This window comes from Perissodus microlepis, chromosome 7 (genome assembly GCF_051167445.1).
Source record: "Perissodus microlepis isolate ML-2025 ecotype Zambia chromosome 7, ASM5116744v1, whole genome shotgun sequence".
Taxonomy (NCBI): Eukaryota; Metazoa; Chordata; class Actinopteri; order Cichliformes; family Cichlidae; genus Perissodus; species Perissodus microlepis.
Genome location: NC_140467.1, coordinates 10,365,929 through 10,383,162, shown reverse-complemented (window position 1 = coordinate 10,383,162; position 17,234 = coordinate 10,365,929). Strand labels below are relative to the sequence as shown.

General features: G+C 37.2%; 2 protein-coding genes across 3 annotated transcripts; both read right to left on the bottom strand.

The window, feature by feature from the left end:
• Positions 1 to 3,091: 3,091 nt before the first annotated feature.
• cfap161 (cilia and flagella associated protein 161) lies at positions 3,092 to 9,871 on the bottom strand. The gene is made up of 8 exons (XM_084933343.1): positions 9,705 to 9,871; positions 8,998 to 9,087; positions 8,693 to 8,910; positions 8,520 to 8,601; positions 6,846 to 6,881; positions 6,545 to 6,667; positions 6,353 to 6,426; positions 3,092 to 5,966 (listed from the first exon to the last, which is right to left on the bottom strand). The coding sequence occupies exons 1-8, from the start codon at positions 9,774 to 9,776 to the stop codon at positions 5,771 to 5,773; spliced, it is 891 nt and encodes a 296-aa protein (XP_084789469.1). The 5' UTR covers positions 9,777 to 9,871; the 3' UTR covers positions 3,092 to 5,770.
• An 861-nt stretch (positions 9,872 to 10,732) lies between these two features.
• Positions 10,733 to 17,146, bottom strand: cers3b (ceramide synthase 3b). 2 transcript variants are annotated; one of them, XM_084933341.1, is made up of 14 exons: positions 16,105 to 17,146; positions 15,925 to 15,994; positions 15,654 to 15,706; positions 15,424 to 15,469; positions 14,541 to 14,717; positions 14,293 to 14,410; positions 12,824 to 12,942; positions 12,672 to 12,729; positions 12,511 to 12,561; positions 12,329 to 12,421; positions 11,740 to 11,868; positions 11,343 to 11,449; positions 11,109 to 11,262; positions 10,733 to 10,998 (listed from the first exon to the last, which is right to left on the bottom strand). In XM_084933341.1, the coding sequence occupies exons 1-14, from the start codon at positions 16,148 to 16,150 to the stop codon at positions 10,879 to 10,881; spliced, it is 1,341 nt and encodes a 446-aa protein (XP_084789467.1). In that variant the 5' UTR covers positions 16,151 to 17,146; the 3' UTR covers positions 10,733 to 10,878. The 2 variants fall into 2 exon arrangements, with proteins under 2 accessions (XP_084789467.1, XP_084789468.1); XM_084933342.1 differs by lacking the exons at positions 15,424 to 15,469; positions 15,654 to 15,706; positions 15,925 to 15,994; positions 16,105 to 17,146 and having other exon boundaries at positions 14,541 to 14,817.
• Positions 17,147 to 17,234: the final 88 nt, after the last annotated feature.

The following is a 17,234-nucleotide window of genomic DNA, read 5'->3' as shown; positions in this document are numbered from 1 at the left end:
TTTATTTTTCTGTTTTTGTAACAGCATGCACATATTTTTTAATCAAAATGATATTATTAAAACTAAAATTATTATTGTTCTTCTCTGGGAATTTTCGAGTTTTCAGTTTTACCAAAAAAATAGCAAAGCACATTATGATTTTTTTTAAACTATAATAGTGAATATCTTTCAGTATTTTTTGAAACCCACGAAATAAAACTCACCACAGCAGGAAGCAAAAGTGTTGCAGTGCTGAAATGGTTCCAGCATGGTGATGCAAAAAAACAATCCACCTTAAAAAAAAGTGCACAAAGTAAATGTAACATCAATGCAAAGAGACATTCTGATTTAGACAATGTAAGTAAAGGACCATACGCTGGATAAGTGATGTGAAAAATGGTTACAGGTTACATTGAAAACATTTTTTTAAATCCAACTAAATGCTATATCGACATTTAAACTTCCTTATATTTTGCCAATATTTCTGATAATCGGTGTACCACTGCATAGGTCACACATTAAATACACTGCACTGAAATCAAGTGAACTATCGCTATAGACTAATTTCAGTCCTTTAGCTCTAGAACCAAAAGACAATCTGTTTTATTTTTTGCTTTTTTTTTTACAGTTATTTTTTTCATGAAAACTGGCCACAGTAATTCTCTGCCACACGTCTGACACGGACAACCTGTTTGTGAAAAACATCAAGCAATAAATTAACATTTAGAGTCCTGACAATTCATTTGTTGTTACAGCAACATTTGACTGTGCAACAATATAAATCTAGCTTTGTAAAAAGTGAGACCTGCACAACAGATTAAATGTGCCATTTAAAGGAGCAGTGTGTAGAATTTTAGTGACATCTGGTGATGAGGTCGGCACTACAACCAACTGAGCAGTCCTCACTTTAGCTGCCAAAGCATCTTTTCAAGCATGCAGTAAAAACTAAAGTGGCTGCAAAGCCTTAAAAAATGTTGTTACTTGCCCACATCCCCTGGATTTATCCAGAGAAAGTAACAACATCACAGCAAGCCCTGCTAAAGTTGTAACAAATGCAAAAGACTCTCTCTAGAGCCAGTGTTGTTATTATTATCCCTCTAAGTCTGAACTAGGGCTCTTAATGATTAGGCTAGTAAATTTATAGTTTTGGCCTCAATGCCCTACCTCACTATTGTTCTTCTAGACAGGTGTCAAATATTTTAGTTTGTCGGTGCATTAAAAATAAAAGTACTTAGACTAGATCCAGAGTTACAGGGTAGTTGTGAATCTGAAAAATCAAGTCTATCTTTTACAACCCATTTGGCATCTGCTACAACCAGATCTTTTTAGTGAAAGGTACATGGTGGCCTAAAAATACATACCCACACCAAAATAACTACTATAAACGACCCTTGTTTAACTGCCAACATTATGTTTTTTCTCCCTTGATGGGGGGGAGTAATTGGTTCCATTTGTTTGTCTGTCTGTCTTTTCAATTTTTGTGTGATGTTAGATACCGATTACAGCTCGACCTGATTTAATTTTGGTAAAAATCAAGGTCATACCAAATGTGAAAATCATAAAAACTTTATATCACCCACAGTTTCTTTTGTAGATTAAATTTAGACAACAATAAACTACACCTTAGTGGACATGAGTACCTAGGTTGACCTACCTATTTGACCTTGACCTTAATTGTTAGCACCCAGGGTCAAAGTTGACCTCAAAAAACAATTTCAAGAAACTTTCATGTGAAAGGGCATAGAGACAGAGATGAACAACTACACTGTTTTTCAATATGGTGCCATACAACGTCACGATGACATAATCATATTGTAATAAAAACAGACTGAGATCAGCATGTTGTAATAAAAACACCATAAAACCGTTTTAGGACAGCCCTTGCCCTTCAGGAGGCGCTGCGTTCTTTCAGTGCTATTGTTTCAGGTATAATGTAAGCTTGCCTACCACACACATCCCTGGAAACCTGAGTATGTGAGGCTGACAATGGCCCTCAAACTCAGAACAAGAAAAACTTGTCAGATGCTTTATAGTAGCAGCATAATAATAATACTTGTGCACTGACCATCACCCTTCTGGCTTACAGTTTCAGCTACTCACTTGCTTCACGCTCCAACCCGTGTTGCTAAACGAGAAGTAGAGAAAATAAGCAAGTTGACAAAGACACAGTCAAACATGTGGAGAGCAGGAAAGAAAACATACTGAAAGCAATAATGATCAATCAGTTCAAAAGTTCTACCTGTCAGGGTAGGAACCCCCACCAGAATACTGATTTTCTGGCTGCCAACAATGGTAACTTTGTTCTTGTTGCCATCACATGTCTTCTGCACTTTCTTTGATTTTGGTGACCAGGATGAGAATATTTTTAAAAAACACACAACAGCCACCAGTCCAGGTACATCCGCTGCCATGACTGTCTGGTTACACAGTCAATCTAAATTCTGTCAATGACATAAAAAACACAATAAATACAAATAAGGAGGACGAAACGCTTATGTTACTGTTCTTAATTAGTTGAGAAGCTGTCTACAATTTGTATAATTAAAAAATAATATAATTATAAAATTTGTATAAAGTTATGAGCCTATTTCAGGCAACTATTTGTCAACTTGACCCTGACACACTGTGACTGGATAAGACTACTGTTGTTAACTTACGATGCTAGCTCCTGGAGGTCATTTTTACAAACCTATCCATGTTTCCCATACTTCCTGCTTCTGACTGCACCACATAAATATATACATATTATACAATAATATTTCTTATATAAATAATAAAAAAAACCCTGACTGAACAGGTTTTCTTATCCAGGAAAAATTATATGACTTTTTTTGAAGAATCAAAATTTTAAACCTCCTTAGGAGTGGAGTGGGGTGGGTGGGTTAACTGTGAAGTTAAACGTTAACATGACTTCAGACTGGTTCCAGTAATTTTCCAGCAGGATAGAGTCATTCTTTGTCTGGATAGTTTCCCCAGGAGTGGGAGGGCACAGAGACTGCATATCTGTATTGGCACATAAACCACAATCCAGCTGCTTTATTGAAAGTTTTTCAAACCCATTTATTGTTGGCTTACTGAAATAAACAACATAGGGACTAGTTACAGTGAACAAAGTTCTTAGAAAGCAGTTTTTTATTTTACTGGCCAAGCCACAGCATTCACCCTGCTGCCATCTGGCAAGTATTACAGAAGTACTGACTGCTGCTCCAGCAGACTTTAGGTCAGTTCATTTCCTCAGACCACTCACTTCATCCTCCGTCAACATGTATAAAAGTATTTTTGTTGTTGTTGTTATATTTACAGCAAAATCATTATTTTTTATTTATTTTTTGTTAGTAATATAAAGGCACTACATCATTTTAACCATTTTATTACATAAATTACACATTAACTGCAGAAAACAAATAGTGTGATTGATCGTGTATTTTATGGTTTTAGTGTGCTAATGATAAGCATTTGCCTTGTATGTACTTACTGGTTATCAAGAGCTGGTCTAATGTGGACTCTGACCATGAACTGGCCATGGAAGATGATGTTACAGCAAGCGGCTGTAAAACAAACCGCTGTAAGCTCTCATTCTTCTCAGTATCTACTGCACTATTGAAAAAAAAGACTTGGTGTAATTTAAAAGCTCCGGAGCCACATCATCGTGTACTTGAATGTTTTCTGGAACTGTATATGGCAAATAAATGTTTATTAATTAATTAATGAATTATTTAATTAACTACTAATGTATTGATCTGTGGTGCTGTTTTTATTATGAAAATAAACCACTCTTCAGAAAAACTAAAATCAACCATGCTGACATTACAGATCTTCTAGTATCTCGATTATCTCCTTCACCCCTGCTGCAGAAGCCAAAAATATTAGAGTTAACTGTCTTTCCCTGTGGTTGGCTTACCTCTCTGCAGTGGAGAAGTTCTTCAGAACCACCATGTGCAGTAAGGGCTTCTCCCTTTGTCTCTGAGTCATGCTCAGTGTGGCTCAATCACCTGGCAGGTGCAGCAACACAGTCCGTTTCAGACGAATGACACTTAAATGAAAAGCATAATAGCAGCAAACATGTTCAAACGCTGCTGTGAAACAACACATAAGGGAAAAAAACATCAATGATGTAGCTACATAAAACCTTTTAAACTCTGAGCGGGATCATTATATGTATTTCACTGCATATAATTAGAAGAAACATGATGCTGCACATTACGACCAAAACCAGGAGAAAACAAACACGTCTCATTGTGATGTTTGTTTTGCTTCAGCGATGGTAAGTTAAATGCAAGCTCAAATAAAACAAAAAACTGAGGTCTAAGCCATGCACTTGGAAGTCTGGTTTACTGATAATGCTTCCAAAACCTCTGCCCCACAATTGAGGTCACGAAGACAAAAGAAAAAATTTAAACTGAAACCTAATCCCCAGACATCTTAGAGAACAGAGGTCTGTTTTTAATATTCGTTGTTCTCTAAAGCCATCCCTCAGAGTCGTTCCTGCAGTGAGATAGACTTAAACTTCCAAGGGGTAGACTAGCTGTCTCTCCTATCACACACACAACTGGGATATTGGCTCTTCTTGGAAGGTTCTTCTGGGATCTTCTCCTTCTTGCTGTTTATTTTTCCCCAATTGCCAAAAAAATTGAGAGAACAATAATGTTTTGTAAATTTTTCTTTTCAATTTTCTTTTACAGAACATTACTTTGTATTGCAGTTTCAGTTAAATAGAAGACTTAAATCATTTTTGCTTTACATTATTTACAAAGTCACAGCTTTTTTGCAGATGAAGGTTGCATCTTTGGACATTCCTGAATTTATAAGCAGTATAGATCGATATTCCTCAGTTAACTCCCAGTGATTACTTCCTTCAAACCATCAACTCTATTAGACCCCTTTTGACAAGACTGTTTAAAAAGTCCCACAATTAACTAATGTATTGATCTTAAATATGATAAATCTATCTTTATTACTAGGGTACCTACCACAGGCTTTTAAGATAAGTTCATTAAACTATTACTTAAAAAGCCTCTACTTGGCCCAGCTGTCTTAGCATATTATTGACCAAACTCCAACCTTCTTTTTACTTTAGTTTATTTAGCAAATTCTAGTCAGTGCAGAAACGGCACTGGTGAAGGTTATGAATGATCTACTTATGCCTGCTGACAGTTGATTAATCTCTGTATTTGTCCTGCTAGACCTCAGTGCGGCATTTGATACTGTAGACCACAATATTTTACTGCAAACATTAGAACATTTTCTAAGTATTAAAGGTGCTGTGCTGCAGTGTTTTGAATCCTATCTGCAAAACAGATTTCCATTTCCTCATGAAAATGGGGAGTGTTTTCTATACAGAGCTCCACAGGGAACCGTGCTGGGACCAGTTCTATTTACTATATACAGCGTTCCCTCGAATAGCTTTCTGTTATTTGTATCACAGTCTTCTGATGCTGACTATGCACAATTTTAAAAAAAAACATTAAAAAAAAACAATCAAATACAAGTTCCAGCTGTATAATAATCATCCACATAATAAACAGTGTTAATTATTAATATTTTAACATCAGCTGCAACTTTGTTATAGCTTTCCAGATAATGTTCATAGATGGTTTACAAACTAGTTATTAACAAATTCATGAACATTGCTGTCAAATTATTACTTATTACTTCTAGTAAAACACACTTAACAGTTGGTGGTTATGTGTTACTGATTTTTGCACAAGAATCTTCCTGCATTACAAGTGATGACCTAACCAGAAAAAAACAACCTTTATTACAATACATTTTAGCATAAAAACAGATGGTGTTAAACACTAGGGTTAGCTTCTGAGAGTGCCTCAAGTTCTGTTTTTTTAGCCATCAACTGTGGTTGTTTGAAAAGTACAAGTCCGTCCCCTGCAGGATCAGCGGTGCAGAGTATCCAGTGATTGTTGTCCTGTTCAGCTTTATGGGAATCCAAGAATGTGTGAGCCGTCAGCTCATACTCCTTGCCGTACATGGTCCTGCAAGGACACAACTGTTATGCACAGAAAAACGATAGTTGGCATGCAGGGGACCGAACGTCACTTTTAGCTGCCATTCTGAAGGCCGGAATCTATTAACAGCAGAAATGAATTCACATCTTGATGGTCATTATTAAGGACACAACAGATGGTTGGTTTCACATGTTCTTATACCGGTGTGGAGCTGATTAGCTAATTGGACCTGAGTAGCAGTGCAATTGTAATGTCAGTGTAGCAAAAATGTACTGTTTTCTTCTTTACTTGCTCCTTATGTATCCTACAGTTTGTTTGTTATTGCTAATGTGCTAACAGACATCTAAGCTGATATCATAAATGCCCAACACAACTGGTTTGGAGTTACATTTGAAAAGAAAATTGAAAAATACCAGAGGACTTGATCACCCAGAACAGCAAGAGCCTGGTTTGTTTTGCAATGCACAATCAGCACCTTCACATTAGCCTAAAAAAGCATGGACAAAACACAATTCTTAATGGCAGTGAAAGGAACATAATGCATTTATAACACTGATGCTGCAACAGGTGTAACGTTTAACCAGGAAGATACAGTAAACACTTACAGGAACTGGCAGACCCTCACATTCAAGTCTTTCCTGGGGGTCAAAGTAAACTATCTTCCACCATGACAGAAAGGAATCGCTGTCTTCCAGGCTTACTTCTTGGAGGCGAGACTTTTTTGCACACTTTTAGGTCAAAATATATGATAATAGTAAAAATTCTCACGAAAAGGGGGAACATAATTATGTCATCTTGCACTAAAGTATGTACAGTATGTACAAATGCACAATTTTTCCATTTATTTTTCATTTAAAGCATTGTCACGGTTAGTTTTGCTGTAATTAATGTTAAAGCTTAACTTACCTTTTGAAAACTTTGCAGGTCACTCGTCAAGTAAAGCTGAGGGAAAGAAAGGGAAAGAATACATGTAAATACAAGAAGCAATCATTCAAATTGTACATACATCCCATGTGTATATGAGACCCTGCTTTGTCTTTGATTCATGTTGTAACATTAGTTATGGTACTTCCATGGGTTTGTGGTTTTCCTTTCCTGTGCGTTTTCTGTTCACCCTGTCTATAGCTTGCTGTTTTTCTGCATCTGTTCTTTGTTCTGCTTTAAATTTTCCTGTTTCATTTTGAGCGTTATTCCCTTGCCTCCTGTGAACCTTTCTCTATTTTGATTTTTGTTTTCTTGACAGGATATTGGATATCTACATTTAGACATAAGAAAAAAGCATGGCATGTTAAAAGTTCATTAAAAAAAGACTATAGCAACCTAGAAGCCATTTAAATCTTGCATTAAAAAAGGGGATTTATGGATGGCTAGATAATCCTGAGAAATATCTGTATGCAAGGGAGAAAGTCGAACACTCTCAGAAAGCAGTGAATTAAAAACCAACATGACTTCATATCTGACATTAATGCATGGCCTTAACCCAGTAAACACAGTTTGTTGCTATCGCCACAAATTCAAATTAAAACTCTCCTAAGGTAATGAAAAAAGCATAGTATAAAAAGCCAATGTGTTCTTCGGGACCTAACTCTTTAGAGATGGACTGAGGCGATGTGCAAAAACTATTTGAACCATCACAGTTTGAAATTGTTTTTCATCCTCTGGGATAAAGAAAAGAGGGACCGTTTCAATTTTTTTCAGATTTCACTTTAAAGGCAAGAATCCACAGTAGTATAAGAGCGTGTAGTGTGTCAAGGGATTTTTTCAACCTTTGAAAAGCATCTTAATGGGTTGAAAAAACTGTTTCAGGAAAACAATGCCAACCTACATTCCACATGTAATTTAATAGCATGAATACATAGTGACCTACAAGGGTCCAGGTGCCAAACTAGCCTGACTATAGTCCACACCTGTCACAAATGGATCACACTGTGTTAAAAAGAACGCAACTTAGTGGTAAGTTTTTTTCTTAGAAAGGTAATAATTTAACCTTCCAGTAATTGGCACACTGACAAGATCAGGTTTTTAAAGGTAATGTCATAACTTATATAAAGCTACTAAAATACTATAATAAACAGACTGTTCATACATATTGGCTCATTTGTACAGGCCATCCTTTCTGGTATTTCACTTCAACACTGTATCTACTACTAGTAATAAACGTCTTAATAAATCCTCTAAACACAACACATCTAGTTTAGATCAGTCCAAAGACATAACTGAAAAAACAGTGTTATATAATAATCAGTGCTTAAAAGACTTATATCCTCCTCTCATACCAAGAACACAACTGAAATAACTGACAATAACTGTAACAAACCCACAATCAGTGCTATTTTCTTAGACTTTAAAAGCTTACATCTGAGGATATTACAGAACTGTGGTGTCAGGCCAGATTGTGCTCCCTGTAAAAAAAACATACTAAAGGATTTTTATGTGGAAAATCACTGGAATGCCCATTTAAGATACTCTTTGTATTCAACATGTAATTAAAATGTGTATTGTGTGTGTGTGTGTGTGTGTGTGTGTGTGTGTGTGTGTGTGTGTGTGTGTGTGTGTGTGTGTGTGTGTGTGTTCACTTACTCCCCTGGCAAAGCCACTTGTTGTCTTTAAGGCAAAACTTTGCTCAAAATGAAGAGTGGATCCCTCAGGACTGCCATCTACACTGATGTCACACAAGCAGATGTTGCAGATTTAAATCAGGGTGTTGCTATAAGTATTAAAGTTTATGTTAATGTAAATTTGAGGGTGTTTACCTGGTAATGACGAAAGCTGTGCGTGTGCACGGCTGGACACTCCTGACAGCGCTGACTGCACACGGAGCTTGAATGCTGGGAGAAGGAATCTTTGTTAAGCTGTTAACATCAGTGTTGATGCTCACTGCACTGCACTCCCTGTTTCCTCCTCCCATGTTCACTAACATCACAATATCACCAAAGTGCAGTGTACCATCATTTGTCACGGAGAATTTCACCTACACAAACAGATAAAGTCCCTTATTAGCACATTGCCAGTGTGATTGGTTTCAACAAGTATTTTATTAGGTTAAAACTAATTTTACCGGTTTTAAAATGTTCTCTTTGAGGAAGTCCATTTTCTGGCCAGCAAGCTCACCCCTCTCTTTTTTCTCCAGATGTTCTTTTACTTCATCCTGGAGAAAGAAAAAATAAGACATCAAGTAAGTCCTCTTTAACACAGTTTTTTTCAGTCCCACTACTACTAGTTACTGAGTAACAAGTAAAGTAAATCAATTACTTAACAAAAATTTACAGTAGCATTAAACCATTATTACAAAAATTATTTGTAATCTCCCAAATTCAGTATTTCAGGATTATATCTAGCTGCGTGACATTTTGCGTTTGTTTTTGTCTCTGTGCAGTGGAACCCTGAAAACTTTACCCCAATAGCTATATCAACGTATTTTTGTGTTGCCTACAACTCATAAAACGTCTAGCACTGAATACTTTCTTTAGGTGTGAAAACAGGACTATAAACAGTCAGATGTAAAGTACATTTCGAAGAATATGGGAATATTTTGACCATGAATTGTAAAAGGTTAAATGTTTATTAAAAAATTCCAAAATTAGCAGACTATTTGTTATTATTTATTAGATCAATGCCCAGTTCGCAGTGAATGAAACACTTAACTGAATTACAAACACTGAATTACAAACACTGAATTACTACCAGTGCTATTTTCAACCCATTGCTGGTTGAAACATTAAATGTTCCAGTAGTTTTTTTCTCTCTCTCTCTCTTTAAACAAACCTCTTTTAAGCGCTGCTCTTCAAACCAGTTTCCCATTTTCACAGGTGTGCGGTAAGTTCTTATATGTGCCATTTTTCACTCAGGCAAAACTGCGAGTACATGCCGGAAACTTTAACAAGTTTAGCTGCTTTAGCTACTTTAGCTTGGTTTGTGATGTAGTCTCTATGGTAACGGTGTACTCGTCAGTTCTCGCTGATCGTCGCGAGACGTCGAGGTTGTAATTAGAAACAAAACAACTGCAGTGTAGTACATTCATACAGCCATATATTTGCGTGGGGGCTTTTTAATCCGCTTTAATCTTGCTTGATTTGATTTTTTTTTAAAGTTTTTTTGCTCTATAGAGCAATTGTATTGTTTTTGAGTGTGTTTTTTGAGCTTTATTTTATTTTATTTTATTTTATTTTAATGGTATTGACTTGAGCAACTCTATTTGTAATTGTATGTGCTTTTTTTGTTTTGGCTACTGCAATTTATTTACAACATTTATAAAGTATATCTTATTTTAAAAGGTTCATGGTTTATAATTTATCCTATATGAAATAGAATAACCCATGCATGTGAGATCTAAAACTCATATTGTCATATCATATCAGCCGCTCACTTCGGAAGTCATCACAGCGGATCATCTGCCTCTGTCTCACTCTACCCCTAGCATCCTCTTTTACTACACCAACCCTCTGCGTGTCCTCCTTCACTACATCCATAAATCTTCTCTGTGGTCTTCCTCTTTTCTTCCTACCTGGCAGCTCCATATTCAACATCATTTGTCCAGTATATTCACTCTCTCCCCTCTGCACATGTCCAAACTATCTCAGCTACGCCTCTCCAGCGTGACCTGTCCCTCTGATACATTTTCATATTTGTCTTTATTGTTACTAATTATTCCCACCAACATACAAAAGCACAAAATAAATGAAAAAGAATTTCTGTTTTTCATTTAAGAGTGGAATAAAACAACATGTAGTCACGGAGTTGCAGAAAGCATGTAGTGTCATACAAGTTTATTTTTGTAATCCTTCACAGTTACCTATGCAATAATATTCTGTGCTTTAGAATAATACTATATGCTTTATCATTTTACAAACAGTTAAACTCTAACAGTTGTAATCCAAAGACTTGAAGAAAAATGTCCACATATCTGCTGTACATCTTTCTCTGTTTCTCTCTGTATGTTTCAGTGGCCATTGGCCCTGCCTCTGGCACCAGAACCATTCATGTGACTCGGTTTGTGGTTTCTTTCTATCGGTGGGTCACTGTCATCTTCCTCTTTATCACTCCTATCATCGCCTTCCAGCTGCAGGATGAAAATAAGCAAAGAGGATAAACAACACAGACAAAAATAAAACATACCCCACATTCCCACACATCCCACATGCATGGACACAGAGACATCTGTAAACCCACCTGGGTAAAGATAAACTTGTAAACCATTCTTAATATGAGAGCAGCCCAGTACAGGTGGAGCAACTGGAGAACCAACAACATGACGTTGAAGAAATAGTAGCCAAAGAAGGCAGGGTACAATTCCAGTGGGTACACCCATGTACAGTGAATCAGCCTGTGGAAAACACACTCATAATATTTTAACATATCACACTAAGATCATCAAGATCATCCTTTTTCTTTTAAAATACTTACCAAAAAGGAAAAACAATAAGTCTTGTCACCATAAAGACGACTGCAAACACCACAAACATGCCGTTAGAAGTCTGCTGCCACGTGGCGTAGTTGAATACTTTTGCACCCTATAAGGGGGGAGAGTAAATACATGTTACCTATTTTGCCATCAAATATGCCTAAAGTAACACTGTACTTAAATCTATGTATATTTTGAGTTTTCTTATTTTCCATGCCACCTCAGACATTGTTCACTGCCAGATTTTTGCTGGATCACCACCTTTACATTTTTTTTTTAAGAAAAAAAGGTCTGAAGTTCAAATTTTAATCAGTCTTTTTCTGACTAACTGACAATGCAACACAACATCCCCATAAGTATAAGTACCCTCACTATAGCTAATACAGCTACAGCACTGACCTCGAGTAGGATGTCAGAAGAGTCATGAACAACCATGACAAGGGTTCCGATACGGACGAAGTTTAAAATCCAGGAGAAACTCAGGAGAGTCAGTGTGGCCATATGATGAACCACCTGCTCTTTAAAGTCCTAAAAGTAAACAAGACTAATAAGACACAAAGATCACATAATACAACAGGCTTTGCCCCCAAAACGGTATTCTAAAAACACAGAAATCTAATCTAATAATAATCTAATGATATTATTACATTAAATATTTTTCTGTCTCAAAATGTGCCTTTGGGAGATGATTACACATTTAAGTGTGATTCATTTATGTATAGTAGAAGCAACAATTCTGTTTTACGTTGCTCATTTTCTTATTATTTCTAATATACAGAAATGCATATGTTGTGCCTGAATAATTGAAAACTATTATTTATTTATTAAACATTTATTAAAAATGTTTATTTATTAAAAAGCTCGTGATTGTCCTTTGGCTCTGCATAAAACATAGTGGGGGAGGTTGTATTGTGGGTAGAAAACAAATCCTCCAAGATTAAAATAAATGAAACTACTTCATTGTCACTTTACACGTTTGTACACTTACTTTTCGTTTCACATCAAATGTGAGACTGAAGACCAAAGAAAGATAGAAGCCCATTTCCAACATGTAATACCAGTACTGTGATGGCAGAAGGGACTGTGTGGGGACAAGCAGATGTATTTTTGTGTCATTCATCATGCTGTACTGTGTAATCCATAGCAAATACCAAAGGTAAAGGCACGTACCTGTTTAGGAAAACCTGCCCAAACTTCCCTTAGATTATAAACCCAGGGTTTCTAGATCCAAGGAAAACAGTAAAGCAGAGAGTGTGATGTGAATATCAGAGAAACAAGTCAACCAAGCTGGCTGTTCACTAATGCCTTGTAAGGACAGTCCCAGTACTTACATCATAGAGAGCTAGGATTCCACCAAAAAATGCAAAAAGATAAAATGCACATCTCCAACTGTTGACAGGCAAAAGCAATAACGTCACATATTTGCACAGACATTAATCTTTTCGCATCAGTGCATCTTCAGTTCACACAGACATACACTCACCTGGCTTCACTGAACCTCTTTCGAAGCCCCGGTCGCTCCTGGTTCCTTCTCCTCCTGAACCACACCTGAACTCTCCTTTCTGGCCAGCCAGTCTTCTTACACAGAGACCACACGTCAGCCTGAGACACAACAGGAGACATTCCAGTGTTCATAACCTTTCCACATTTGGACGCACCCTCTCCAAGGTTACACAAGCAGTAAGCTTTAGTCTTTGATTATTAACACACATTAACAGTGCAATTCCACTAAAATTTGTGGCAACCAAACATGTTTAAAGGGATGTGATGCACACGTAAAAAGACTTTATGATGTTCCATTAAAATGCATTTTACCTGTAGCTTATTTGAACAAAAATCTGGATTTGTTTTTCTTTTGTACTTTCAATCATTTACTATTTTTTTTTTGTCATATTTGTCACCCTTACATGTTTCAGATCATCAAACAAATGGTATTATTAGACAAAGATAACCTGAGGAAATAGTAAATGCAGCAGTTAAATGACACTTTCAAGTATTCAAGGAAATAAGCAATCCAATACCATCAACCCTTTCCTGACATTTCAGGAAAGGGTTATAAAGGCTTTGGGACTCCTTGAACCATAATAAAGGCACTTATCCACAAATAGAGAAAAACCTGGAACAATGGTGAACCTTCCCAGGACTGTCCAACCTATCAAAATCACTCCAAGGAGGCTCGTCCAGGAGGTCGCAAAAGCGCAGACCTCATTTGCCTCAGTTAAGGTTAATGATGAGTTAATGATTCAACCATAGAAAGAGACTGGTCGAACATGACATCTATGTGAGAGTTTCAAGGAGAAACCCACTGCTGACCAAAAAAGAACACAAAGGCTCGGCTCATATTTGGGGAAAATATTCTGTGGACTGGTTTAAGTCCTGTTACATGTGACATAAAACTAACACAGCATTTCAGAAAAAGAGCATCATATCCCAGAACTGCTCTCCTGCTTCAAGACCTGGATGACTGAAGCTCAAGCGCGCTCAGATAGGAAGACACATATCTGAAACCTACCAGAGAATTTACGTTAATGGCTCAAAAAAAAGTAAAAAAAAAAAAAAAGGTTTTAGATTAGCGTAATCAAAGTCCAGTCTTAAATCCAACTGAAATACTCTGTCATGACCTTAAATAAGCCGTCCATTGCAATGTGAAAGATTAAGTTTCAGTTATTCTAAAGACTTGATTATAGTTCTTGATAACAAGGGTGGCACAACCAGTTGTGGGATTTATGGGTCATTGCTTTTTCACATAGGTCCAGACAGCTTTTTTCCCCTTAATAATAAAAAGCATAATTCAAAAACTGCATTTTGTATTTACTCTGATTATCCTTGTCTAATAATAAAGGTTGTTTGACGACCTGAAAAAATATAAGTGTAACAAATATGCCTGAAAAAAGAGATCAGGGTGGGGGCTTCACATCACTGTATTATCCATGTGTTCGCAGTATAACTCACTTGAGAAGGAACCCGTGTTTGGCTGCAGAAGTATTTTTCTAGTATAGGGTTTTGTTCTGCTGGGAGACGTATCTTGTCCCTGATTCCCCAAAAATTAGCCAGTGGTGTGGCAAAGTACCTGAAACAGCACCAAAAGCCGGTCACTTCCTTCTACACACAAAAAAGTCCTGGGATTCTAAAACCAGATGACTGCGTTACTAATCTCATTGACACACAGGCATATTTACTTACATACTTTGCGGTCTTACCTTTCAAACAAGTATCTGACTACAAGCAGGCAAAGGGCACAGGGTAGAGAGGCATAAAGATGAGACACTTTCGCATAGACACGACCTTCCTTGTCCTCTAAAGCAGACCAGGACAAATTTCCTGGCAGCCACAAACGGTCCCACCAGATCCACTCCCCAACTGTCTGCAACATGATGCTGGAAAACACACAAAAATTACATCTAACTATCACTGTCACTCAAGTAAATAAATAAAAATCTTGTTTCCAAATTCAAATGAATTTTTTCTTTTCTTTTCTTGTTACATTTCCCTCTTTTCTTTTTGTTATCATGAAGATCTCCTGCCAAAGTAGTGTGACGCCACTGAATGAGCCATGTACATATTCTTGAAACTTAACAGCGGTCACTAGATGGCATCAAGATCTGGCTGCTGCTATGATCCAAGCACATTCACAGCCAAGAAATCTACCATATGGTGCCAACTTTTCATCACAGCAGCAATTTTTGATTCGACTTTCCACTATCTTCAACTCACCTTGGATAATATCAATTCTCGATGTACTGGCAGTCATGAATGAAGTGAGCAATATACAGAAGAAGAACTGCGTAGATATCAAAGGGCAAGAAAGATAAAGATGGGTGAGGAACAATTCAAAAGGGAGATTAAGGAAAAACAAAGTCCTTCTTCTCATGGACTCTGATCGTAACTGTAGATAAAAGTGTGTTTTTTGAGCAGTGAGAAAAGTACTTAAGTACTTAAAGCGAGCTGGATTGTAACTGGTTTAAATGATCAGTTAAAATATTTGCTGTAAAAATTTACTCGCTACGATAGACTGAGTCATATCAGTGTGTCCCTGAGCCTCAAAGGTAGTTAATAAGTCAGCATAAGAACAGTCAAATGTGCCCGCAAGCGGTGTTGTCTTGACAAGTTCTAACAATAGAGAGGGAAGCTGAGGCAGACAAAGCGAGTGAGTGTATGCGACAAAGAATGATGAACCTAGAGAAACAGTTAAATATGGTGTAAACTTCAATAATTCCAGCCTTCCGCTTGATTGAAGTTATTACATCCTTTAGTTTAGGTAACAAAATACATAAAAACTAAGTATGGAAATGTCTACCCAAACACACACTCACCTTCAGTGTCCCAGTGTGAGTAGTGTCTGGTGTTTTCCTCTGCCAGTCTGTTACTCATACAACTCAGTGGTACTGCTCTTATCCACACCAGGTAACAGCACTGTCCTGTGATCCTAGACGATCCCTCTTCCTGCTATTGTAAAGCCATTCTTCATAGTTATAGAAAGCAAATATCAGCTCACAGTCTGCTGCCTCACTTCACCTGTACAATGTGTCTCATTGTGTGGCACTAGACTCCAGTGAGCATGTTTCTAGGCATGCGTATGGTCACTCACCTGAATGGGATCCTTCCCTCCCACTTTGTCTGCTCTTGTGATCACACCCTTGTAGTTGCTGCAAGTCTTTTGAGATTAGCACAGCTGAGCACTGCAAACACCTTGGAGCATATTTGCATGTTGACTTGTAAGCTGCAAGAGTCAGAGGGTGGGAGTATTTGCGTACCCTCACCTGCAAAAGAATTCCCTTGGAATGCCAGGAAACCCCCACAAAGGTCCCATTCATTGGCGGGGCAGGGGAGGAGGAGCCAGGGCAGAAAAGGAACTGACACACAAAGAGAGTGAAACATCACTCTGTATACATAGCTAACTGGGTTGATAACAAACTTATTAATACAAATGAGATGACCTTGGACTTAGTTTTGGTTAACAGAAAGTATTTCCTTTTTCAGTTTTCTGTGCGGAAATAAAAGTAATAATTTCAAGGAACTTATTAAAGCAGTCTAGTGATTATTTTTGTGATTTCCCACTGACAATGTCAAGCTTCAGATGTTGAAAAAATAAAAGTGACCATAAAGCAACTCATTACTAAAGCATCCTTAATAAAATGTAGAACAGTAGATAGTTTTGTTTCAACATACACCAGAAGGTGGCGATAGAGACAACATAATACATGGACCTGCTTGTCAATATACTGTACATGAGTGACGTGTTATAAATGTAGTGGTGGGTCTGCTGAACACTTTTGTTCAGTTTGCTTTCTCAGAGAAGAACAAGCTGCTTTTTTACTCGTCATAGCAGGTAACTGAATATTTCAGTGGGTATATTTTGATTTGGATCTGTTTATTTATTTTGCCCTTCCTGACACAACATCAAAGAGATTTGTGTCTCCTCCCAGGAATAAAATCTTGTTAGGTCAACATGTAAACCACTATATGATTCATACAAAACTGTGCGAAAAGTCTTTAACACCCCTCACTTATTTACATTTTGCTTCCAAGGAGCCAGATTCTCTCATATTTCTTTAAAGAGGTCTTGAGCAATAGTTCTCCAGGTTTTCTTAAGTTGACTCTACAATAATAATAAAAACAAAAACATTTTGGCATGGTGTGCACACACTGCCAGTGAAGTAAAAACACACCGCGAGCCACTATCAGTCATAGATTGGCCTCCCCAGAGCATTGAAGCAGTGTGGGATTATCTTACCAGAGAGTGAAACACAAAGGACGCAAACATACAAAGGAGAGCTTTGGATGTCCTTCAGTTAGCCCGGAGAACTATTCCTGAAGACTACTTAAAGAAATTATAAAAAAGCTTGCCTTATAGAGCATAGGCTACGTTAAAGGCAGCCATAACAAATACTGAC